At 42.0% G+C, this 25,935-nt stretch overlaps 1 protein-coding gene across 1 annotated transcript in view; it reads left to right on the top strand.

Annotated features, from left to right (window-relative positions):
- RIT2 (Ras like without CAAX 2) overlaps positions 1–9,278 on the top strand; it is a 264,180-nt gene extending 254,902 nt beyond the window's left edge. The window contains exon 5 of the mRNA XM_077818125.1: positions 9,051–9,278. Coding sequence (XP_077674251.1) covers positions 9,051–9,278 — 228 coding nt within the window. The remainder of the gene's footprint in view (positions 1–9,050) is intronic.
- The last annotated feature ends 16,657 nt before the right edge of the window (positions 9,279–25,935 follow it).

Raw genomic sequence — 25,935 nt, 5'->3', positions numbered from 1 at the left:
ACCTGCAGGTAATTTCCATAGCTGGCTTTACATTAAACACCAGGCCAATTTAGTTATTTATCGCTGTATGTGATAATGAAGGAGTAGTGATTATTGCCGAGTTCTAACGATAGGTCTGGGAGCATTGTGTATTTCATGTCACTCAAAATCATCTATGTCTCTTTATTTAAAACAATGATTTCTCATAACACAAATTAAAATAGCTGGGAGGGGAGGACTCCTTTTGTACAGTGGCTAGTGCAGATCTGAGCAGTGGAGAGGATCACAGTGGGGATGAGCATGAGAGAATTGAGTGAGCCCTGCAATTTGAGGCTGATTGCACCTCGAAAGTCATGGTTATTTCTCTGTTGCATCTTTATTCTTTTGGAAGTGTATTTCTTTCTGCCTCCTGCTGCAGTGTTTCTGGGGCTCATTTATCCTTGGGCTGGTATAGGGGCACAGTGGAAACATTCTGAGCCCTTTATTATTCAGGGGTTGGGGCAGCCCATGGCATACACCAGGATAGCATTCATAGCTGTGCTAGCCTGCACACCTGCAGGTGACGCAGAATTGCTGGACATATATCACATTGACCATACCTCTTCCTGGTCTTGATATGTCTCCTTCCCTGGCCCACCTCCATCATGCCTCCTGCCTGACTTGACATTTCCATTGCACTGGGGGTTCCTATAGAGATAGCTCAGAGCTGTGTCTACTCCTGGTATACAGGTCTCCTATGCCATTGGTAAAGCCTGTGTGGGCTTTGTACCTGCCCTTCAGACTAGCTGGGTGAAAAAGGTGGTAGGGTGATATAAATCAGGCCTTACCAGTGCAATCCTACTGACTTCAGCAGAATTACTCTTGATTTACACCAGTGTAAATAAGATCAGAATCAGATCCTGAATATTTATTACACAATATTTATACAACTGGAACAAGGTCACATTCTAATCACTGATACTCCTAAAGCATGCAAACAGCAAACTTCGCATTCAGAAAAAAGGAACAAATGGGGCAGTCTTCGTATGTGACATCAGCTTTTGTGTAAGTCTGAGGAAAGCAAGCAATGGAATGAGTTGTAATGCACTCCCAATAATGATTAATTGTGTGGCAGCCTTTATCTCATCGCGCCTTGTAATCTAGAAAGTCAGCAAAACTGAGCCTGCAGAATTGCTTGCAATGAAGTGAGAGTGAGGTTTGCTCAGCTGATTATCTCTGAAGACTTCCAAATGGCTTTAAGAGTAATGTCAGTGTCTTGAAATTCTGCACTTGCATTTGTGCCATGTGATCAAATTATCCCCATGTTGCTCATTTAGTGATGGGGTAGAAAGTAGGCCATGTCTTCCAGTCTGAACTGATTTCCTTTTGATCTTGGTTTTCCCATTTTAATGAGGGCTGTCAGTGCTCAGTGGCAATGATGAAATGGTTAAAAATGTAAATGGCTGGAGAATGATGCTGGTGGTGGTGGGGGCGTTAAAATATTTTTTTTAATCTTCCAGGACATAAATAATTTGTAGGTAAATAATGTCAGTGCTGCTTGTATTTAGAAAAAAAAAAAAAGAATGCTTGATCGATTTGCCTCTCCAGTCTAGTTTTACCTATCTTATACACAATGATCACAATGGTATACAAGCATGTAGTGAGCAATATCATTTAACCAATGAACACAGTAGGCTGGATTCTTAAACCAACCAGAGATTCCTCTTGGAGACTTCCACCTGGGCAGGACATATCACTGCCAGTGTAAAGCTTCCTATAACACTATGTCATTGCCATAACCTTTGTATAAGGGAAAGGAGAGGTCAGGTTACAGGGCATAAAGGGGTGAGTCAGCTTGAACTCCACTAGGCCTGATTCCCTTCTGGTTTAAACTGCAGCGCTTACGCCAGTGGCAAAAGTTAGAGCCACCCACCTGCTGCTCTAACTTCTGACAACACTGAGTGGCTGGGTATTAGGGAGCAGCAGCCAGCTCCATGTACTCATCACTGTCTTGGACGTAGTGGAGAATGGAGTTCAGAAAAGAGCAGTGCAACTTCAGAGCCAAACCTGCAAGTCCTGTGCTGAATAATTCCTTCTGACTGTCACTAGCCAGTATTTTACAGTGGGGATAATTTGTTTCTGTCAAAATACCAACCATTTAGAGCTTGATCCAAAGCCAATAGAATTTTTTCTATTGGATTCAATGGGTTTTGGATAAGGCTTTTGGAACAGAGTTGAACGATTTGCCTTCCCTTCTTCCTTAGTTTTGGCATCAAAGCCCATTACGTCCTGCAGCAACCACTCTAAAACTGAGTCTAAATGAAGCTTTTAAGTCTGTAGTTGCCACTGTGTTCACCATTGAAAAGCTAATGAGGTCACCTTGGATGGAACTCTAAGTAACAAATGTTTAGGAGAATCCTTGTAACTATTTTCATTTCACCTGTGGCCTATACAATTTCTCCATGGCAGAGCTCCTAATGACTCAGGCAGAGGGTGCTAATCGCCACCACTGTAGGTGTGAGGTGTGTGAGGGGAGAGACATTGCTTTCCAGTATGGAGACCAACACCAGCCTTGCCATGCTGATTTTGCTGATTTTGCTAATGCTGACTCTCTGAATGAAACACCCTTTGAGATGCTGCTGCGGCTGTTTTGACAAAGATGAAAAGGTTAAACACAGTACAGACTGATCCTGAAGGAGATTTTCTCCGTATTGACAACCCAAGGGCATGCGTAGAAAATTGATCCATTTTGTTTCTTCATCCCTCCATCCCAAAGTATAAATGCTTTGGTGTTCTTCATCTGATGCGCTCCGGTGATTGCCAGTGCCTCCCCATCTGCACCCAAGCTTGGCGTTTCATGCTGTCCTTTCAGTTGTGCAGGACTTGACCTTAATATGTAGCTGGCTGTCATTAACATGGCAGCTCATCCATCACCGCCTCCACATGCTGTCAGCAATCCATTTAATCTCACTTGTAATTTTCCGAGGGAGGCTTGCAAAAGCCACAAACAGAATTTTAATGTTGTAAAATGCTGTTTGGAGCCAGTAAATATTTCCTTTCATTGTGAGGTCATGCTACACAAACATTCCCCAAGTTCAGTTTAGCTCCCTTTACTTTAGGAGACCGCACATCTGCACAGACCCCAACCAGCAACCCATACACCCCAAATGGGCCACATTCTTTGCTAATGTGACTGGTGAGGCAGTGGCAAGCTCAGCTCCCTGACCCCAACCTCTACAGTTACCCCTCCAACTCTCTCTTCTGTTGAGTCCTGATCTTCAGCTGCTCAAGTTCTCTGTCCAGTCCAGCTCTGTGGCTGCTGCCATAGGGCCTGATTCAATCCCAGTTTAAATCAATAGAAACACTTGTACACACTTCACCCAAATAGAATTTGGATCAGGCCCCTGGAGCCTTCAACAGCCCGTCACCTTAACTCCCTCTATGCCTCCCTTATATCCATTGTCCCACACATACTCCTCCAGGCTCCAGTGTGCCATTATTTTAAAAGAGTGAACAAGATAACCCAGGTAATTATAGGCCTGTCAGTCTCACATCGATCCCAGAGTGGCTGATTTGGGATTTGATTAATAAAGAATTAAAGGAGGATAATATAATTAATGCCAATCAACGTGGGTTTATGGAAAATAGATCTGTCAAACTAACTTGATTTTTTTTTAGGCGATCACAAGTTTGGTTGATAAAGGGAATAGTGGAGGGAATATAATTGGGGTATATCTACACTGCAATTATAAACCCATGGCTGGCCCATTCCAGCTGACACAGGCTCACGGGGCTTGGGCTAAGAGGCTGTTTAATTGCAATGGAGACATTTGGGCTTGGAGTGGAGCCCAGCTCTTGGACCCTGAAAGGTGGAATGGTCCCAGCTTGTGCCCGAACATCTACACCCAATTACACATATCCTTAGCCTGAGCCCCATGAGCCTGAGTAAGCTGGCATGGGCCTGACATGGATTTCTAATTGCCATGTAGACATGTCTTTAGATTTCTATCAGGCATTTGTCTTGGTACCTCATGACATTTTGATTAAAAAAAACCTAGAATGATATACAATTAAGTTGGCACACCTGAATGGATTACAAGCTGTCTAACTGATAGGTTTCAATATGTAATTGTAAATGGGGACTCATCATCAGGCAGGTGTGTTTCTAGTGGGATCCCACAGAGATCTGTTCTTGGTCCTATGCTAGTTAACATTTTTATCAATAACCTGGAAGAAAATATAAAATCATTGCTGACGAAGTTTGCAGATAACACAAAAGTTGGGAGACTAGTAAATAATGAAGAGGAGGACAGGTCACTAATACAGAATGACCTAGATTTCTTGGTAAGCCGGACTCAAGCAAAACAATATGTGTTTTAATACGGCTAACTGTAAATGGATACATCTAGGAACAAAGAAAATAGGCCATACTTACACAATGGGGGACTCTAGCCTGGGAAACAGTGACTCTGGAAAAGATTTAAGAATCATGGTGGATAATGAGCTGAACATGAGCTCCCAGGGTGATGCTGTGGCCAAAAGGGCTAATGCAATCCTTGGATGCATGAACAGGAGAATCTCAAGTAGGAGCAGAGAGGTTATTTTACTTCTGTATTTGGAACTGGTGTGACTGCTGCTGGAGTGTCCAGTTCTAGTGTCCACAATTTAAGATTGATGTTGATAAATTGGAGAGGGTTCAGAGAAAAGCCACGAGAATGAATAAAGGATGAAAAAACTTGCCTTACCGTGATAGACTGAAAGAGCTCAATCTATTTAGCTTTACAAACAGAAAGATAAGGGGCAACTTGATTACAGTCTAGAAGTACCTACATGGGAAACAAATATTTAATAATGGACTCTTCAATCTAGCACAGAAAAATGAAATTTTCAGATTATCAAGATCCAATGGCTGGAAGTTGAAGCTAGACAAATTCAAACTGGAAATAAGGTGTACATTTTTAACAGTGAGAGTGATTAACCATTGGAACAATTAAGCAAGAATCATGGTGAATTCTCCATTACTGACCATTTTTTAAACTAAGATTGGATGTGTTTTATGTGCTCTAGGAATGTATTTGGGAAAGGTCGATGGATTGTACAGGAAGTCAGACTAGATGATCACAGTTGTCCCTTCTGGCTTTGGAATCTATAAATCTGTAAATTTCATCAGCTACGGCGCAAGCCTTCACTCATACTTTCTCCAGTATGACCAGAATTTTTCTCTGGCAAATCATAACAAGTTCATCAACCAAACAGTGTACCCTCCCTAGAGGAGTCACAAGCTCCATCTCCCAGGGAACATATTCTGCAATTTTCTCCCTTCCCGACAGATCAGGGCTGCCTCTAGTAAATTCCAGATCTGCATTCTAGGATTCCCCTAATCCCATGATATGGGCCTCCAGGCAACCGTGAGATGTTAACAAACCTTTGGTTAGTTTTGACATAGGCTGGATTTGATTTCACAATGTAGTCAGTACCCCTGAAATGAGATGCACAGAGGACTGACCGTTGCAGTCATGTTGAGCCCCAGTGCCTTTATTCGGAGCTTTATACCCCATTAATAATCTTCAGAACCATCCAATCCCATGACTGATTTATTATTTGAAAAAAAGTCTTGCATTTTTCCTCAGCACATTGCTGGGAGTTTAAAATTTCATCAGCAATCAGATAATTATAAATGAATTTACAATATAGATATTCTAGAGTTATGCTCAGACTTTCCATTTGAAGACCCTGTTTTCAGTTACTTCTAACTTTGCAAACTGGGCTGAAGTTTTCCACGTTGGGAGTCTGCCTCAGACTTGGAAAGTTTCAGTAAAAACAGTTCAGCAGTGCCTGAGTATGAAATAAGGGGGAAATGCCATATGTTGCCAATTTTGAAAAATTTACCATTTGTTATGACGCTTTATTAACCTCCATGCTTTGAAGCAGGGACATGAAATCTGGTAGCAAGGGTCACCCTGGACTCAAAGAGCTGACTTTTGTTATCTCTCTGAAAATCCAATCAAATTTGTGCAAGTCATAAACCAGTGAAACTAGCTGCATTGAGTTTATTAGAGAACTCCAGCAAAATTCTCCAAACGATCTGTCTCTACTGAATATGCCCCACCCCTACTGAGCTCCATGCTAACTATACTGAGCATGCACCACCCCCACAGAGATTACTAAGCTTTCTCCATTCTCCAGCTAAGCAGGTCTTTTCCTGCCATTGTTCCTTTTGTCTGGTGGGAGCTTCTGTGGTGTCAGGCAGCAGAACTGAGAGAAGAGACTCTCTCCTGTGCTCTCAATGGACCCCAGGCAGGAGGAAGTATGAGGGAAGCGAGGAGGAGGGCACAGAAAGACTATGAAGAGGATGGGGGCAGGGACAGAGGAGTGGGGGAAATGGACCAGGCATTTTCCAAGGTTGAATACTTGACTTTGAAACCTTAACTTTCGTTTAACATAGCTGTTTTAGGGGTTTTAAAGATTATTATTTTATGTAATAAATAAAATCTTCAATAAAATTACAGCTCCATTTATGGGTTTGCTCAGAGAATTGCAGCGCCTTTAAAAAAGTGAATTCCTCCTTCAACAAGAACAAGGCACAATGAGAGAATGATTAAAAAGTACAAAATAGGCCATCAGAGTCTTCTATTCACACAATCAGTTTCTCAGTGGTGCCCATTAGACATACTGAATCATGCATTTTGCTTACACAGCTGCCCTGAGAAAAGCAAGGAGCATATTGCTACCACCTTCTTTTGCAGAAGGTGGGCAATTATAGCTGTCTTAAAGTGGTAACACTCTTTCTTGGTGTCATTGAGTATCATTTAGGTTAGCGTACAACTGACTTGCTTACCTTTACAATCTGTAATCACTTTAAGATTAAAATAATGTATAATCCTGCTAATGTTTCAAATTACTGGGCTGAACACAGGGGTATCTGGGTAAAATTTTATGGCCTGTTTTATGTCGGGGGTCTGATTAGGTGATCTGTTGGCCCTTTCTGGCCTTAAACTCTATGGATGAATACGAAAGTCTGCAACTCTCCAAAAAAAGTATATGCATGGATGTGATAGCTACAGACTAGTTTCCAGGCTAGATCGGTCTATTGGTCCATCTAGTCCAGAGTCCTGTTTCTGATAGTGATCAGCACCAAATGCTTCAGAGGAAGGTGCAAAAAGCCCAAGATAGGAAAATGATGAAATAACCTATTCATAAAGAAAGTCTCCTTCTAACGCTAGCCGGTAAGTGGTTTGCTTACACCCTGAAGCACGAGGGTTTATATCTCTAATAAATGTGACAGAAACACTGGCTCAATGTGATTGGGCTGAAGAACAAAAGATGGCTCAGCCCTGAGGTACTCAAAGGAAATTGGTATTTCTCACAACCTAGGATTTAGTTAGATATTGATAGGGGTCTCACACAGCCCTCATCTTATTATCATGATTTTAAACATATTTGAATAAATCCTGATATCTAAATATAAATAAATATAAAAACTGGGACTCCTGGCCTTGAATTTGAATTCGATTCTGAAGGTTTACCCTTCCAGCTTAGTACTCAACACTGGTTTGCATGCTGGTCTGGGGCTTAGGAGACCTAGGTCCACATCCCTGCCCTTCTGCAGATCTCGCGTACATTCTTTAGTCTCTCTGTGCCTCTGTTTCCCATGTGAAATGAGGATAATAGTATTTCCCTACCTTTCAGGGTTCTTGCGAGTTGCTTAAATACTGTGGTGATGGAGGCCATTAACGTATAGAATACTTATATTCAGACAGCTTGTGGACAGTCTTTGATGCATTCTACTCTCCGTGACATGATGTGTTAGTATGTTTGGCTATTAACCAAAAGATTGGTGGTTCATATCCACCTAAGGGTGGAGCTCCTTGTGATGGGTTCCCCTGGGGTATCACCTGGAACTGGGGTACCACTGAGCCCTCTGACCCACCAGTCTGGGCTCCCTCTCACACGGTGCTTCTGTGACAAGCTGCAAAGCCCTTCAAACTTGCACATTCACCAGCATTTACACAGGTAGGGCCACACCCAGCTGCAGTCACATGCAGGCTCTCTGACCAGCAGCTTCCCAGCCTAGGACCGCAGAGCAGTACCGTCCTGCCCTGGCTAAATCTGGCCGGTAGATGGGTTTAATACCTGGTCCACCTCTCCCCCAATGTGAAGAGGGCCATGCACACTTGTGGTAACCAAACTAAGATTTTTCCCAGAAACCTTAGTCACCACTGGTTTGGATTAAATCATAAAATAATTGTATTAATTAAAAAAAAAAAGATTTTAAATTATTATGAGGGATAGCAAATAGATCAAAGCAGATTACCTAGTAAATAAACAAAACCACAAACTGAGCTTAACATATTAGGATAGGATATGAATTAGCAAATTCTCACCCTGAGTGATAAACAGGGTGGCAGATTCTTAAGGCACAAGCTGCCTTTGCTTTGCAGCTTGGGTTTCCCAGGTTTTCATACACAGGCTAGAAATCCCTCTAGCCTGGGTCCATCACTTCCCCCAGTTCAGTCTTCGATCCTCAGGTGTTTCCAGGTTTGTTGTTGTAGGGAGAGTGAGGTACCATCATGATGTCATTTCAACCTTTTATGTCTTCTTCCCACTTGCTGGAAAGCTCTTTTGCTGTGACCTGGGTCCAACAGTTCCCTTTGTGTAGTGCTATCACTAAGAGGTTTTATTGTACACAGTTCCTGGGGCAATTCTTGTGCTTGTGTGCATTTCCTCAATAAGCCATTAACTTTGTTTGGCCTTGTTACTGTTGTATCTGAAAGGCGGCTTTGGGGTGTTTTCAACCTCTCAACAGGTTTCAGTGACACATACCTAGCCAAACTTCATAACTTCACATTCAATGATAGCACACACAATCCAATGAGATATTGATGTCTAGCAGATCCAGACTCTAAGAATGATACCTCACAAGGCAAACTTTGTGCAAAACATATCCTAATTATATGACAGTGGTGAATAAGGGGTGCCAGGCTGTCACACTCCTGTGATTCACAGGTCAGACTAGATGATCTAAGGCTCCCTTCTGGCTTCAAACTTTATTAACCTGTTGTTGTTAATGGCTTTTTTTTTTTTTTTGGTAGGTCTCGACTGAAGAAGGCATGAGCTTGGCGAGAGAGTATTCTTGCTCCTTCTTTGAGACCTCAGCTGCCCTGCGCTTCTACATTGATGACGTCTTTCATGGACTGGTGCGGGAAATCCGCAGAAAAGAATCCTCACTGCCCCTGACAGAGAAGAAGATGAAGAGGAAGGACAGTCTGTGGCAGATGCTGAAAGGATCTTTGAAGAAGAAAAGGGAAAGCACAACCTGATGGCACTTTCCAGTGAGCCACCTTTAGGGAGCTGATCACAGTCATCTGTAGCAATTCCTAAGGCAGCATTTACACAGCATTGTCAGGGCCCAGTTCTGGAGTCCTTTCTCTGCTTTCATTCAGTCCTTATGCAGGAATAACTTATATGAGGCCCAATCTATGGTTGTCTGGTAGCCCCTTTATGCCAAAATAGCCAACGCAGAAGGAGCCACATAACAGTCAGTTACCCTTCCCCTCACTTTTGGCACAGTAGGCCCTCTTGTGTAAGATACAGAGGCAGCAGAGTGAACATTGTACCTTTCCCTGCATGATCCCCCAGCAAGGGGTATTCAAGGTCATCAAGGATAGGAAAGAGTATTTTAGGCATGGAGCAATTCTCCAAAACGGGCCATGTTTGGCAATTTAATGTACCCACCATACAAACATCCAAGTCATATATCATTTGAAAGCTTATTTTATGTATGTTTGGATGAATTATGATGTGGAGCAGTCACATGGTGTCGTAAGCTGGTAGGCATGGTGAAATAATGGTACCCCAACTGAAAAACTGTCACGTTGTGCATCGTTCCTGCAACATTGCAACATGAGTATAACTACAGCTTTTACTGTTTATGTTAATTTCAACACCTTAATGTGGGGTTCCTTGCTCAAAGCCACCAAAACAACAAACTATTAACATATCTTATTGGTTTTTCATGGACAAGTATTTTTTTTAGAATGGATTAAGCTGCTCAGCATGTGGCAAAAATGCCGAATATCAACATTTTGCAGTAAGCTAACATCAAATATTTTCACATCACAGATTCTTAATTGTCAAAGTATCTCAGAAGTGATTATAATAGTTGTCAATATTTTCAGTTGAAATATGTGACGTGATCAATCTCACACAGAAGGTGGTGCACGAGTAGCTGTAGATTGCATGCCCATCATTTGTCCTGCCAAGTGGGTAGATAGAAATGTATGTAAATTCCTAACATAATGCTTCTCCATTTGTAAGCTTTCGTACAGACAAAGTAGCATCTTGGTCTGCCCAGTAGAAGCTTTTCATTTGTAATTGTCTACGTGTGCAGTACTATCCTTTGAAATATTCTAGAAACTAGCTTTTTTCATTCAATGACACTTAAGCACAGGCTGGCATTAGTGTTAGAGATGACAATACACCTCTTCATACTGGGTTGCAATCAAAGTGGGTTTCAATCAGCAAAAAATGGCAATTTTGATATTAACATATAGATCTAGTTTATATGTAACATAGCACAAATCTGAATATTTGTAAAAAATGAAAAAAATATGTTAGTGGGGGTGGTATTGCTAAGAATACACTTTGGAAATTTTACCTCTACAGGGAGCTTACAGTATGTGAAGGCATGGAGGATACAAGCTCCTTAATAAACAAAGGTTTCAGAATAACAGCCGTGTTAGTCTGTATTCGCAAAAAGAAAAAGAAGTACTTGTGGCACCTTAGAGACTAACCAATTTATTTGAGCATAAGCTTTCGTGAGCTACAGCTCACTTCATCGGATGCATACTGTGGAAAGTTTAGAAGATCTTATTATATACACACAAAGCATGAAAAAATACCTCCTCCCACCCCACTCTCCTGCTGGTTATAGCTTATCTAAAGTGATCACTCTCCTTACAATGTGTATGATAATCAAGTTCATAAACCAGTCGGAGAACACTTCAATCTCTCTGGTCACGCGATTACAGACATGAAAGTCGCTGTTTTACAACAAAAAAACTTCAAATCCAGACTCCAGCAAGAAACTGCTGAATTGGAATTCATTTGCAAATTGGATACAATTAGCTTAGACTTGAATAGAGACTGGGAGCGGCTTAGTCATTATGCAAGGTAGCCTATTTCCCCTTGTTTTTTCCTTACCCCCCCCCCAGACGTTCTTGTTAAACCCTGGATTTGTGCTGGAAATGGCCCACCTTGATTATCATACACAATGTAAGGAGAGTGGTCACTTTGGATAAGCTATTATCAGCAGGAGAGTGAGTTTGTGGGGGGGAGAGGGGGGAGAAAACCTGGATTTGTGCTGGAAATGGCCCAACTTGATTATCATACACATTGTAAGGAGAGTGATCACTTTAGATAACCTATTACCAGCAGGAGAGTGGTGTAGGAGGAGGTATTTTTTCATGCTTTGTGTGTATATAATAAGATCTTCTAAACTTTCCGCAGTATGCATCCGATGAAGTGAGCTGCAGCTCACGAAAGCTTATGCTCAAATAAATTGGTTAGTCTCTAAGGTGCCACAAGTCCTCCTTTTCTTTTTAATAAACAAAGGCTTTCCACAAACTTTTAGAAATGTGCTATTTGTCAAGAAAAATCAAAAGAATTCAGAACTGTCAAAAGCTGCCAGTGCTAGACAGAATTCTGTGATGCTGGCAGTAGTGGCAGGAGAGATGAATGGTATTGGCACCTACTGGATTAATTCCCTATTTTAGCTGATGTGTCACCAATACTCTATCATAGGGGTTGCTTTCAGACATACATAAGCAAGTTAAATTTGGCACATGTCAGAGTTGTACTGAACCCAGGAAAGAAAACAGACTCTGAATCTGGTCAGACAGCATCATGTTCACCTGCTTCCATAGCTGCCAGAGCTAGTACATCCTCCACTTCTACACTCAGTTGTGTTGTTTGCTTGCAAAAAACACACCATTAAGATAAGAAACTTCACAAAATGGAAACATCTGAGAGAGCAGCTAACCTAGGAAAGGCATCACTTCAAAGAGGATGATGACATGTTGTGTAGAATATCTGTGGAAGACTTGATTGCTAAGAATGGAGTCTATCACTCAACATGACACTCTTCCTACTTCAGTAAAACAAATCTTAAAGCAAAACCACCTCATTACACTGCAACAATACAAAAAGAAAAGGAGTACTTGTGGCACCTTAAAGACTAACAAATTTATTTGAGCATAAGCTTTCGTGAGCTACAGCTCACTTCATCTGATGCACCCAGTGGAAAATACAGTAGGGAGATTTTATATACACAGAGAACATAAAACAATGGCTGTTATCAATATTGCGACTTTTAGGTCTGTAATCGAGTGACAGAGAGATTGAAGTGTTCTCTGACTGGTTTTTGAATGCTATAATTCTTGATGTCCGATTTGTGTCCATTTATTCTTTTATGTAGAGACTGTCCGGTTTGGCCAATGTACACGATTTCAACAATTTCCATCCCACCATCAACCTCAGCCTGGACCAGTCCACACAAGAGATCCACTTCCTGGACACTACAGTGCTAATAAATGATGGTCACATAAACACCACCCTATACCAGAAGCCTACTGACCGCTACACTTACCTACATGCCTCCAGCTTTCATCCAGACCACATGACACGATCCATTGTCTACAGCTAAGCTCTACGATACAACATTTGCTCCAACCCCTCAGACAGAGACAAACACCTACAAGATCTCTATCAAGCATTCTTACAACTATAATACCCACCTGCTGAAGTGAAGAAACAGATTGACAGAGCCAGAAGACTACCCAGAAGTTACCTACTACAGGACAGGCCCAACAAAGAAAATAACAGAACGCCACTAGCCATCACCTTCAGCCCCCAACTAAAACCTCTCCCATGCATCATCAAGGATCTACAACCTATCCTGAAGGATGACCAATCACTCTCACAGATCTTGGGAGACAGGCCAGTCCTTGCTTACAGCCAGCCCCCCAACCGGAAGCAAATACTCACCAGCAACCACACACCACACAACGAAAACACAAACCCAGGAACCTATCCTTGCAACAAAGCCTGTTGCCAACTGTGTCCACATATCTATTCAGGGGACACCATTATAGGGTCTAATCACATCAGCCACACTATCAGATGTGATTAGGCCCTATCAGAAGCTCGTTCACCTGCACATCTGCCAATGAGATATATGTCATCATGTACCAGCAATGCCCCTCTGCCATGTACATTGGCCAAAGTGGACAGTCTCTAAGTAAAAGAATAAATGGACACAAATCAGACGCCAAGAATTATAGCATTCAAAAACCAGTCGGAGAACACTTCAAATCTCTCTGGTCACTCGATTACAGACCTAAAAGTTGCAATTCTTCAACAAAAAAACTTCAAAAACAGACTCCAATGAGAGACTGCTGATTTGGAATTAATTTGCAAACTGGACACCATTAAATTAGGCTTGAATAAAGACTGGGAGTGGATGTGTCATTACACAAAGTAAAACTATTTCCCCATGTTTATTTTTACCCCCTACTGTTCCTCACAAGTTCTTGTCAACTGCTGGAAATGGCCCACCTTGATTATCACTACAAAAGGTTTTTTTCTCTCCTGCTGCTAATAGCTCACCTTACCTGATCACTCTCGTAACAGTGTGTATGGTAACAGCCATTGTTTCATGTTCTCTGTGTATATAAAATCTCCCCACTGTATTTTCCACTGAATGCATCCAGTGCAGTGAGCTGTAGCTCACAAAAGCTTATGCTCAAATAAATTTGTTAGTCTCTAAGGTGCCACAAGTACTCCTTTTCTTTTTGCGGATACAGATTAACACGGATGCTACTCTGAAACCTGCAACAATACAATCACCTTATGACATCTCATTGTATCAGCTGCTTGAAGCGAGACTAGAGATAATGATCTTATGTATAACAAGAAGGCTATTCAAGCTGCTACAAAGTTATAAAGCCCTATTTCCCTCAGATGTAGAAACTGCAAGCTACTCCAGAAGCAAATTAGAGGCAAAATTAGAAAAACACCACGGTTCTGCAATTTCATTCCATGAACAGCATGGACGAGGCAAGTCTACCATTGTTCTATGCAGCACAAAAACATTAGCTGATGCTATCCAAGATGCTAGTAATCTGAAGCAGAAACATAAGTCATCCAAACACTTTGTGGATGTTCTTTTGGCGAGTAACCCTGGTCAACAGCTTTCAAATGAACAAGTGGTTTTGTATAATGCCACTTCAATCATTCCATCTGAAACTAACTAAAATAAAACCTCTGAATAGCATCCCAAACCAGGTGATTGCCATTAACAGAGGTCTGGTTCTTTTGGGCCCCAGCTGCTGCAGGAATTTGTCCTTTGGTTAATAGATAGAGACATATAATTCAGACAGCAATGAATATCATCCTTCAGAAGACAGTCAAAGAGGGCAACTGTCAGTTCTGGAGAGCATAGTATTTAACAGTTCCAAAATTATTACACTTTTGCACATAAGCCTTGCTGCACAGTTACACCATGAGTTTGGATTTCACAATTTAAGTGGAGTACTACACCTTCATGGATTCTGCCTCAGTTATGTTGAGCTGAGGCAGTTCATCACTAACGCTGCAAAAACTGAAGTAGAAAGACTTCAGGGAGGCATGTTCATTCCAACTGGAATTGTCCCGTTTCATGCTGGTGGAAATCTCATCCATGAAGGAGAATATAATATATACATCAACACAGAGATCATTGATGGAAAGACTAAAGTGGGTTTTCAAGAACAATCTGCAGATAGTCCAGGATCACGAGAAATATCACTGAAGTTTGGGAAGGAAAAGTCACTTACTCTCCCTGGGCAATCAGAGCATGCAGTGTGCAGCATTTGAAAAATTTAGAACATGTCCAGAACTGACTTGCCATGAAAAAGTACTTGAGAAAATAAACTCTTGTCAACTACATATAAATGCTTTTCAAGATTTTTCCTGGTGTTTTTTGAGAGTATTAGCCTGGTGATATCATGCCAGTATGAAAGCACACTGATATTGTTCACACTCAGATGATTCCATTTTGGACTGGTTCCAACCACAATCTTGCAAGAAAGAAGAACACATACACAGCAGTTGCATATGCACCTATTGTGGATGCCAAACCAGCTGATATGTCCAGTCTATCCAACATGCTGAAACATAAGGAAATTTCGGGGGCTTTAGGATCGCAGTACACTATTCAGACCATGGATCAGCAGCTGTATGCCTTTGTTCAGAAAATGAAATAGACTCTCACAAATGAACTTGGGACCAATGTGATTTGCCTGGGTGGTTTTTCACATCATTTTATCGCATGTATTGGGAAATTTTGGATTGCTAGACCTTCTTGTTGATTCTGATGTATATGCAGCTTGTACTGCAAAGCAAATGCTTCCTGGTAAGCAATTTAGCCATGCTCTCCATGTCTTGATTCTAGCATTTGAGGCCATGAGTGCTCTGAAGTTTTATTCATTTGTTAAGCGGTATGAGCAGGGAGCAGGTACTCAAATAGTTCTAGCAATTGTCTGGCAAATGCTGATGAACTCAATAGGTGTTTGAGTCTGAAGACATTGAGTCCTTGTATCAGGTCATTAAAGAATTTAATGATGCTGTAACTCAGCATTTGCAACCACTACTGGAAGAATTTCAGTCATAGGGTTATGCCCAGTCTCCTCCATTCAAGTTCTGTGTTCATTTTCTCCAGGTTATGTAGATCCTACTTCTAAATGTCCATGCAGAGCAAGAGCGTGAATGGAAACATCACCTACACAGACAGTATGGCATGCTTCAATGCGTCTTTGGTGCAAACAGGCCTAGATATGCTTGGTGGTTGTCAATCTATATTCTTGATTATTTAAATCACCATGAAGAAGTACACAATGCCTTTGAACCTGGGGAATTTGTTGTGTGTCAGAGTCCTGGTTCTTTCAGTGGAATTTGGAGGTGACATGAAAACAGAGAAAACTGTCATCAAAAACTCAGATGGTAACAGTGGGATTGTAGGCCTGACAAGAAAGAAGCCAGCCTTTGTCAGATGGACCCTCACAAGACATGTCCTGAGTGAATATGCAAAAGCTATGAGATTAATCATACAATCTGTCAAAGTTTGACTCAGACTCACAATTTATCAGACCACTCTGTTTTATTAGCAAAGCTGCTCTGCTAATACATTTAGAAGTGAGCCCCCCGAGTGGGGCTTGTGTCTCTTAATTTATACAGTTTTTGGAGAACAAGTTACAGAGAAGTTACAGACAAAAGAAGAAAAAAGATTTTAGTCACCACCCTTCGAGATCCCTGAGACCAGTCACGTATCTTCAATTACCTGCCACCCTTAACAATCTCCTTTAACAGCTTCCAGTTAACTTAACAAATTGCCCTTCACACCTTCCATTCTGATGCCTGCTTCTTAGATGTGCTGGCTCTATCTTAATTGCTTCTCCATTCAAAAGCTAACTGTCCCTACATGTGCTCCCTCAGATACTTTGTAACATGTTTTGGCATGCCCTCTCATATACAATGTATCCAGCATGTCCTCTTATACAACGCTATACTTATACAATGTTATACTTCCACAAATCATAGAATATCAGGGTTGGAAGGGACCTCAGGAGGTCATCTAGTCCAACCCCCTGCTCAAAGCAGGACCAATCCCCAATTAAATCATCCCAGCGAAGGCTTTGTCAAGCCTGACCTTCAAAACTTCTAAGGAAGGAGATTCCACCACCTCCCTAGGTAACGCATTTCAGTGTTTCACCACCCTCCTAGTGAAAAAGTTTTTCCTAATATCCAGCCTAAATCTCCCCAACTGCAACTTGAGACCATTACTCCTTGTTCTGTCATCTGCTACCACTGAGAACAGTCTAGAGCCCCTTTCAGGTAGTTGAAAGCAGCTATCAAATCCCCCCTCATTCTTCTCTTCCGTAGACTAAACATCCCCAGTTCCCTCAGCCCCTCCTCATAACTCATGTGTTCCAGTCCCCTAATCATTTTTGTTGCCCTCCGCTGGACTCTTTCCAATTTTTCCACATCCTTCTTGTAGTGTGGGGCCCAAAACTGGACACAGTATTCCAGATGAGGCCTCACCTTGTCAAATAGAGGGGAATGATCATGTCCCTCGATCTGCTGGCAATGCCCCTACTTATACATCCCAAAATGCCATTGGCCTTCTTGGCAACAAGGACACACTGTTCTAGCTTCTCGTCCACTGTAACCCCTAGGTCCTTTTCTGCAGAACTGCTGCCTAGTCTGTAGCGGTGCATTGGATTCTTCCATCCTAAGTGCAGGACTCTGCACTTGTCCTTGTTGAACCTCATCAGATTTCTTTTGGCCCAATCCTCCAATTTGTCTAAGTCCCTCTGTATCCTATCCCTACCCTCCAGCGTATCTACCTCTCCTCCCAGTTTAGTGTCATCTGCAAACTTGCTGAGGGTGCAATCCACACCATCCTCCAGATCATTTATGAAGATATTGAACAAAACCGGCCCCAGGACCGACCCTTGGTGCACTCTACTTGATATTGACTGCCAACTAGACATGGAGCCATTGATCACTACCCGTTGAGCCCGACAATCTAGCCAACTTTCTATCCACCTTATAGTCCGTTCATCCAGCCCATACTTCTTTAATTTGCTATCAAGAATACTGTGGGAGACTGTGTCAAAAGCTTTGCTAAAGTCAAGGAACAACACGTCCACTGCTTTCCCTTCATCCACAGAACCAGTTATCTTGTCATAGAAGGCAATTAGATTAGTCAGGCATGACTTGTCCTTGGTGAATCCATGCTGACTGTTTCCGATCACTTTCCTCTCCTCTAAGTGCTTCAGAATTGATTCCTTGAGGACCTGCTCCATGATTTTTCCAGGGACTGAGGTGAGGCTGACTGACCTGTAGTTCCCAGGATCCTCCTTCTTCCCTTTTCTAAAGATGGGCACTACATTAGCCTTTTTAAGAAGTGACCTAACAAGAAGTAGTGGAGACAAAGTCCACAAACAAGTCTTTACCTCAGCACTGAAGAGGGATTAAAAGCATGTTACAGCTCTTAACAATCATTTAACCAACAATACAGCAAACCCATTTTACCCTGAATTACACTCTGTGAAAACTACAGAAAGATAATGCCGGACAAGATCTAAGGTTAGATGGAAGAAATACCAAGTTTCTAAACATGGCATCCAACAAGCAGTCACTTGTAAAATTGCTCTGTGGATATATGGTTCAAAATGCACTTGAGAATGAAGGAGCACACCTAACACAAACACTCCTTCTTGTGAAGGCTTTTCCAGTGGTGAAGTCCATCACCAGTGCAGGAGGTGAAGAAACCCAAGACTTCTACAGTACTTGGCACAAGGCTATTGCCAAATGCTGCATGTGCCAATATGGCTTTTGGGTCTCTTGGTGTCCAAGGAACCATAGTAATTAGGTCACCTGATACAGATGTTTTGGTCCTTGCTGTTCAATACTTTCCAAAAAATGGAGCACATAGGTAACATGGGGGTTGAAACAGGCACAATTATCAGCACAACTGGCAAGTGTCGCTTTGTACGTGTATGTGCAATTTGTGACGCTCACTCCTGACTTCTGCAACCTAGTTCCTGCTCTACACACATTAACAGAATGTGACTCTGTATCATTCCTATTTGGTACTTGGGGAAAAAAATCTGTGTTTAATGTTTTCACAATACAGACAGCTAACTGCTTCAGAGATCTTGGCAAATTGGGAGACAGGGACTAACAAGCTGAAATTTCTAAAGCAAGGAGGTTGGTAGCAGTGCTGTATGAGCAAAGCAAGAAAGAAAAGGAGTCCCACAGAACCTGAATGGCTTGCACCTCAATCTAGCCATCAAAACGGACAAGACACTAGCCAAACGTCCACCATGTGAGGACCATTTTGAAGAGCATTTCAAAAGAGCATCTGGGCAATCAAAGATTTCGATGTCTTCATGCACAGGTAAACCAGGTATTGGATCATCACTTCAATATAGATGGAAAATGTGGATGATGAACTACTTCCTGTATTCTTCAAGGGCCCGGTGGCATCTTGGCTTCTACAGGACCTTATTTGTGCCTATATCAATAAGGGCTTCTACACAATCCACTGTTTGTAGTCAGAAAAATCTTCGCTCCTCAGAACTGTGCACATGCCGAGACAATGAAGACTGTGGTAACCCACACACTCTTGACAAAGATCATAATGATGAACAAGATGATGATAATGATGATAATATCATCAGCACTATTACATTGCAATAATATCTGTACACATTTATTATTATATTTTATTTTACCCTTTAGATTGTTATGTTGCTTTCAGGTCACAGAAAATATCCAATCATATCTCTTGAAATGACATAGACTCAGTAAACTAACAGAAGCAAAGACAAATGTTTCAAAGTAGTTATTTTAACATGTTGATGGTGTCACTTGTTTATCCCTGTTTTTTATGTTAATAGCACCATTTGGTAGCTCCACATCATATATCATCTTAAAATAGACATATTATGTTTTCAAATTATGTATGATGTGTATGTATGTAGAGAGAGTACATTAAGTTGACCAAATCAGTGGTGTCTGCCACTCACCTATATGGCCAAGACATTCTTGTGCCCTGGTTAGTCTCCAGATGGGATGGGTAGAACCTGCACCCAATGTCTAATAAGTCCTCATCAGCTCCAGAAAAATGGATGTACATGTTGCCTTCTTTGTGTCCTTACATGGGGCTCTGCGCCAGCACAGAGATGAAAGGGTGACATTCGCTTCAATGGGAGTTTTGCCTCTATAAGGATTAGTAGCTAAGGACTTTAGGATTTGACCTTCAACTTTGCATACATTTGCAGGTTAAATGCTAGGTTGTGCTCAGCATCTGTATGTATGTGCATGGGCACAAAGCCAGGAGGAATACAAAGGCCTCCCTTCTTTGCCCCATGATGGACAGCCTTGGTACAGCTGTAGTCCTTCTTTTTGGTGGAAGGGCAGGGCAAGGATTCAGAAGTCAGGCATGGCTAGCTATCCCAAGGGGGCAGGGCCAAGGCTCTGTTTCCCCTCCCTACCAGTCTGCAGAGATAGTTGGTCACAGTGGAGTGTACATTGCAGTCTCTGTTAAGGGATAGTGAAGCACCCATATATTCCTGCACAGCAAGGAGCTAGGGAAACACAAAGCTGCCTAGAGCTCTCACTGGGCAGTGCAGCTCTGCGCAAGCCTTAGTATGGAGCAGCACATGTAGTGCACAATTCAGCCCTCTACAAACTACAGAACGACATGCTATCAGATACTGTTTATTCACAAGCCTTGACTGGCCAAAGGAATTCTTTTACCAATCATTTGGATAGGTCTTATATTTTAATAAAACAGCCATGAAATAGAAGAGTCTTGTTACTTTTTTTTTTTTTAATTTCCTCTTTTTGAAATGGATTTTATTTATAAATTTTACAGGTAAAGCATGCAGACATTGTGTTAAAAATAAAGATCACAATTTCCATGAAACAAAGTAATGAAAGTTGTGTCTGTTATCTCCTGATCTTTTAAAACATTTGTTGATAGAAACCTGTCCCCTTCCTTATAGGTCCTGCTCATGTGATTAGAGAGGTCATTTGAAAGGCTATGTATCCCTGTTAAATTTTCATTTTAATCAACATCATTTTTCATTGAAATGTTGTGGGGTTTTATTAAAAAAAGCAAACAAAAACACACTTTTTTTTGGCAAATCTGAACATTTTCAATGAAAATAGAAATAGTTTCCTTGAAAATCCACTTTACTGAAAGGCCAAGTTTTACCAATAATAATAATTTAAAAATGTTTCATTGAAAACTTTTTCAACCAGGTCTTATCCCAGTGCATTTGCCAGTAGAGCAAACACTTTGTAGATCTGGTTTAGTATAATGAGTAGTGTCGTGGAAAAATTAACCATGCGTTGTGTTTGGATCAGAACAAGCCTGAGGCTCCTTTATTGATTACGAGCGCAGGGGGGTAACAGCTCTAAGTAGCTGCCCCTCGATTCAAAGCACACACAGCTTTTTAAAGCTTAAAACCACAGACAAATTACACATACTTCCATATTAATTACCTTATTTGGAATACATTGCAAACTTAACACTGGTCAAAAGCAAAAACAAGTGTCTCCCCCACTAGGCCCTTCCTGTTATTCACTGTCTTTTCTTTTGCAGTCTGCGACCTTTCTAACACAACTGTTGTTATATATTTCATAATCATGACTATTGCAAATATGTTCTGTCTGGGGACTTTTCCATCCTGCCCCTTCATGCCCCTTATGCACAGAAAACCATTTTTCTGTTTTGGGGACTTTTCACTGTGACTTCTCCTACCCCTTGACACACATAAGCAAGCAGGATCTCAGTTTACAGCCTGGAGGCAAGCTTGACCAAAGTCAAGGCCTTGACCTGAGTTTTATGTTCTATTAATTTTCCCTCACAGTAGGCATGGCAGAATTTTTAAAAAAATAATTTTGACAAAGAATATCCATGTTTATTTTAAAGCATTTTTCTACTTGTATTAATTTAATTTTTCACAGTTGCATGAAATTATGGGGGGTCAGATAATAGGGGGCTCAGCCAGTAATTACTTAATGATATTAGATGTTAAGACTCAAAAAGTTAATGCTTTATAACCATTACAACACAAATTGTCAACATCACGTGTCAAAATATATCATGTAAATATCCTTAAATCAAACTTTTCTAAGCTCTCAAACAACTTTTTTCCTACTTTGTCTCTCTGTAAATTTTCATTATTAATGATGGAAATATTTTTTCATCAGTTTGTGCGTACAGTGAACATGGGCAGCACATAATGGAGGCTATCGGAGGCTAAGCCTCTCCAAAACTCATGCTGCCGGGGGGACCTGAGGGCAGTGGCGGATTTGGGGGGCCCTGAAAAATGTCCTACCACCACAGCCCCAGGCTGGAGAAGCACTTGCTCCCCGTCACAGCTCCAGGGCTCCACTGGTGGCACAGAGCTTATCCGGGCTCGAGGCTGCAATGAGGGGGAGAGGGGGAAGGAGTAAGTGGAGCCAGGGCCTTGGCCAGTAGAGACAGGGCAAGGGGCTAGCCTCCCCAAGGGGAAGCTTCACCCACTGCCCATGCCTGTGAAATTGATGTTGACTGATAAAAAGCTCATCCTTCCATGCCTAATAATAAGGCTGAGTTTCCACTTTAGGACTGTGATGGAGAAGGAATGAACTTAGTCAAGGTCAGTTGTAGTTTTTGTTCACTGTCTCTTACATTTAAAGGCAGCTCTCGCAGTAGGTAGTCTTATAATCTTTAATTATTTGTATTTCCAAAGTGCCCATAGGCCCATAGTCTTACTGTGATAGACACTGTACAAATATATAAACAAAGACATAGTCCCATCTCAAAGAGCTTATAAGCTAAAGGTAGGTCTACACTTCGGGGGAGTGTAGAGTATAGACACTGCCTGCCCAGGTCACACTGGTATAAATAGCAGTGTAGATGAAGAGGCCCTACTTAGGTGAGTGGCGTATGGATATGCCAGAACTGTACGGTATCTACCCTACATGACTATATGCCCAATCAGTGCCTTCCTTGTCTAAACTGCTATTTTCAGCAGTGTAGTGTCCTGCTGCCTCACAAGTGCTGGAGCCTTTCCCTGCTGCCTACCCCTGCCAGAGCCTGCCACTGTGGCATGTAGCTAAACATACCCTAGATGCTTACAGGTCCTAAGTATGTGCTGAGAGACAACAGCAGGTTACATCAAATAGATTTGGGGAGCACAGGGAAACAGTGAGACAATAAGTAAGAGGACACCTCTGTGAATAGCCCAGATACTGGACTTTGTGCAGGCGAGTGTCATTGCATGCATAGGTGACCACATAGAAAGATACACTGAGACACAGACATAGAAACCAAGACCAAGTATGTGGGCTGATTTCCCACATCTCTGAAAATCAGGCCTTAAGAACCAGATTTTCAAAGGTATTTCGGTCCCTACAGATGAGATGGACATTTCAATGGGAGCCAGGTGCCTAACCAGTTTAGCACTTTTGAAAATCCCATTAAGAGTCTATCTGCATCTTTAGGCACCTAAATACTTTTGAAAAACTGGCCCTAAGTGACTTGCCCACTGTACAGACAGGAAGTCTGTGGTGTAATGTCACAGATCACCTGACTCCGACTTCTAGCCCTTAAATACATGGACATCTTTCCCCTCTATAATGAAAATGTCATCCTGATTTACAATCATCTGATTTCTCAATGATCTGTAATACTTAACCTCAGCTAATTGAGCAGAGCTTATGGAAGTTATAGTCAGTGAAAATAATATAAGTCATAACTGAATGAGAGAACTGGTGCTGCTTCTTTTCCTAATTAGTCATTATGCCTCCATCAGAGAAGTTGTATTTAGCTGTCAGACCTGGTTGATAGACTTAGAAATCAGCAGCTCTGCATCTGAAGACTTCTCCATGTCTGACTACTCTTTCTTGTCCCCTAATCATGTTTGGGAGATTTCAAGAAGGAAACAGGTAATTTTATTGTGCTGCGGTACCTACAGTCCCATGAAGATGGCCACTATAATTTACTCGACTGTCAGTCCATGCTGCAGTTGGAGGGTAATTCAGCTTCCTCCAGGGGTATAATAAAGGACATTAATAATAAAATAAAATAATATGACTTTTCAAATGGATCCATGATGTCTTTTACATATATAATATATCATATGTAATATATGAAAATTTATTACCCTTTTCCCCAGCTTTGGCAGATCACATGCTGTATCCGGCTATGAAATCATTATCTCTGGAAGGGGTTGTAAGACAAGATGGAATATAGGCATAATTTTGGTTTTCCCATAAATGTGTTCTTCATGGATGATGCTGGGCCAGTAACACTGAAGCCTGCTCTGTCTGTAGAATCACACTTCTCATTTAATGACATCACCTCCTTTGGCTCCAAAGGCACCTACAATCCACACAAATCTGATGTCCCATCACCACTTTTCTTAGGGAAAATAATATACAAACAAAATAAAGAATTGTGAGGCTGGGGTTATTTACAGAAAGCATTGCTGACACTGAAGGAAGGAACCAAACCCCAATTTTTGAAGTTTTCCTACATGAAAAACGTTCCCCCCATCATTTAGGCCCTTTGTCACACAGGTACAGAGGCATGCATGGAACATGTGCAAGATGGGCATCACTAGTGAAAGCATCCCCATATTGGTACTTACTACTCTATTAATACCTTCCTTTACCTTCTTCCCCAGCTTTGAAAGAGTATTACAACCTCTGTGAGCTAAATTACTCACAAGGAGTAGTATTTCATTCCACAAGCGGCCCCATTAACTTCAGTGGGACTTCTCATGGCATAAGGTAAACGAACAATTCAGTATGAGCAAGAACATCACTATCTGGCCCTCTGACTCTGCCAAGACAGCAAGTAAAGGTATCAGTTGGTGCCACCTGCAATAGTGATATGAGATGAGGAGACCTGTCTTTTAGGGGTGCACTGCAGTCCATCAATTGATTTCACACTGGTCATCCAACATTTAAAGTCACTGTGGGAATCCACCAGTTTGGACTATTTTATACCAGTAACTGAGAGGGAGAATCTCTCTATATGACTAAGTCATCCAGCCTCCTTGCCAGTGTTACTTAATCAAATACATTTTGTCCATGTAAATGAACTGCAAACTAAGAGCTGGATTGCAACCCCATTCGTCACGTATGTAAGCAGAGTCAGGATGAGCTCCACCCTGACATCTGGTGGTGAGTTGTGGCAAGTTGTGGAAAAGAACTTCAGAGGCTGATCTCGTTTGCATAGGCACACCCACCCCGCCTAGAATGAGGCCATAGCTGCCCAAATGGTCATTTTGGCTGCTGTGGGATCCCCGGTGTCTCTGTTATTGGGGCAGGAAGAATAAATTGTTATTACCCTGATTATGGGAATCAAGGACAGTGGAACTGTACTTGGCCTTTTGTATGATGCAGGGACTCACCATCAACAAAGTAGCACTTGCTAGGCAAGGAACATGGGTTCCAAAACTCTGTGAATTAAGAGAGGCTTGAGACAGGTATTAGTACCTGGTGGTGGTGGTGTGGGCCCCTTTGTGAGGGCCTGAAACACTAATTGCACCTCTGTCTTGCTCCACTGTGGAATATCAGAGCTAATTTTGAGTCTATTAAGAGTCTCGTTACAGGTACTGTGCTGAATTCACTTTGGCCTTATGGTGCACCAGCACTAAGGCTCCCACTACTACAAGCTGAAATCACTAAAGAGCTAAAATTACTAAGAGCTGAAATCACTGAGCACTGTGTCAAGCAGTGGGGAGCCTGAAGATCTAGAGTGCAGTGGTGCTGTTCGTGGCTAGGCTGGCGGAGCGTTTGTGAGACGGCAAGTGGAGCCATTCGTGAGATGTGGAGCCCTGTAGAATTGTGGGGCAGTCAGCTTCAGGTCACGTAAGGTGCCCCTTACCTCTACCCCCCCCCCCCCCCGCCACACATAGGCACATTTTTACCCAGACTGGGGAGTAACACTCTGCAGATGAACTTTTGAACTCTGGGACTGGACTTTTTGGACTTCGGGTGATTTTTGGATTGCTGGACTCAAGAGACGTTTGGGTTGTGGGATTCAAGAACCCAAGGGAAAGGACGTGGCCCAATTTGTTGGGGTGGGTCTTTGCTCATGGTTTGGTTAATGAACACTAGTTGTGGTGTTTTCCCAATTTAATGCTGATGTCGTTTACCTCAAGTTATTAAAGATTCTCTGCTACACCGAGACTCTGCGCTTGCGAGAGGGGAAGTATTGCCTCTTTGAGGCGCCCAGGGGGTGTGTAAGATTTTCCCAGGTCACTGGGTGGGGGCTCGAGCCAGTTTTGCATTTGCTTTGATGAGAGGGAACCCCTGTGTACTGAACCCGGCCCTTGCTGCTATCAACTTGGCCTGGCAGAAGGGTTA

Source organism: Eretmochelys imbricata, chromosome 5, assembly GCF_965152235.1.
Source record: "Eretmochelys imbricata isolate rEreImb1 chromosome 5, rEreImb1.hap1, whole genome shotgun sequence".
NCBI classification, from domain to species: Eukaryota; Metazoa; Chordata; order Testudines; family Cheloniidae; genus Eretmochelys; species Eretmochelys imbricata.
Note: the sequence above shows the minus strand (reverse complement) of the source record. Positions and strands in the feature narration are given on the sequence as shown.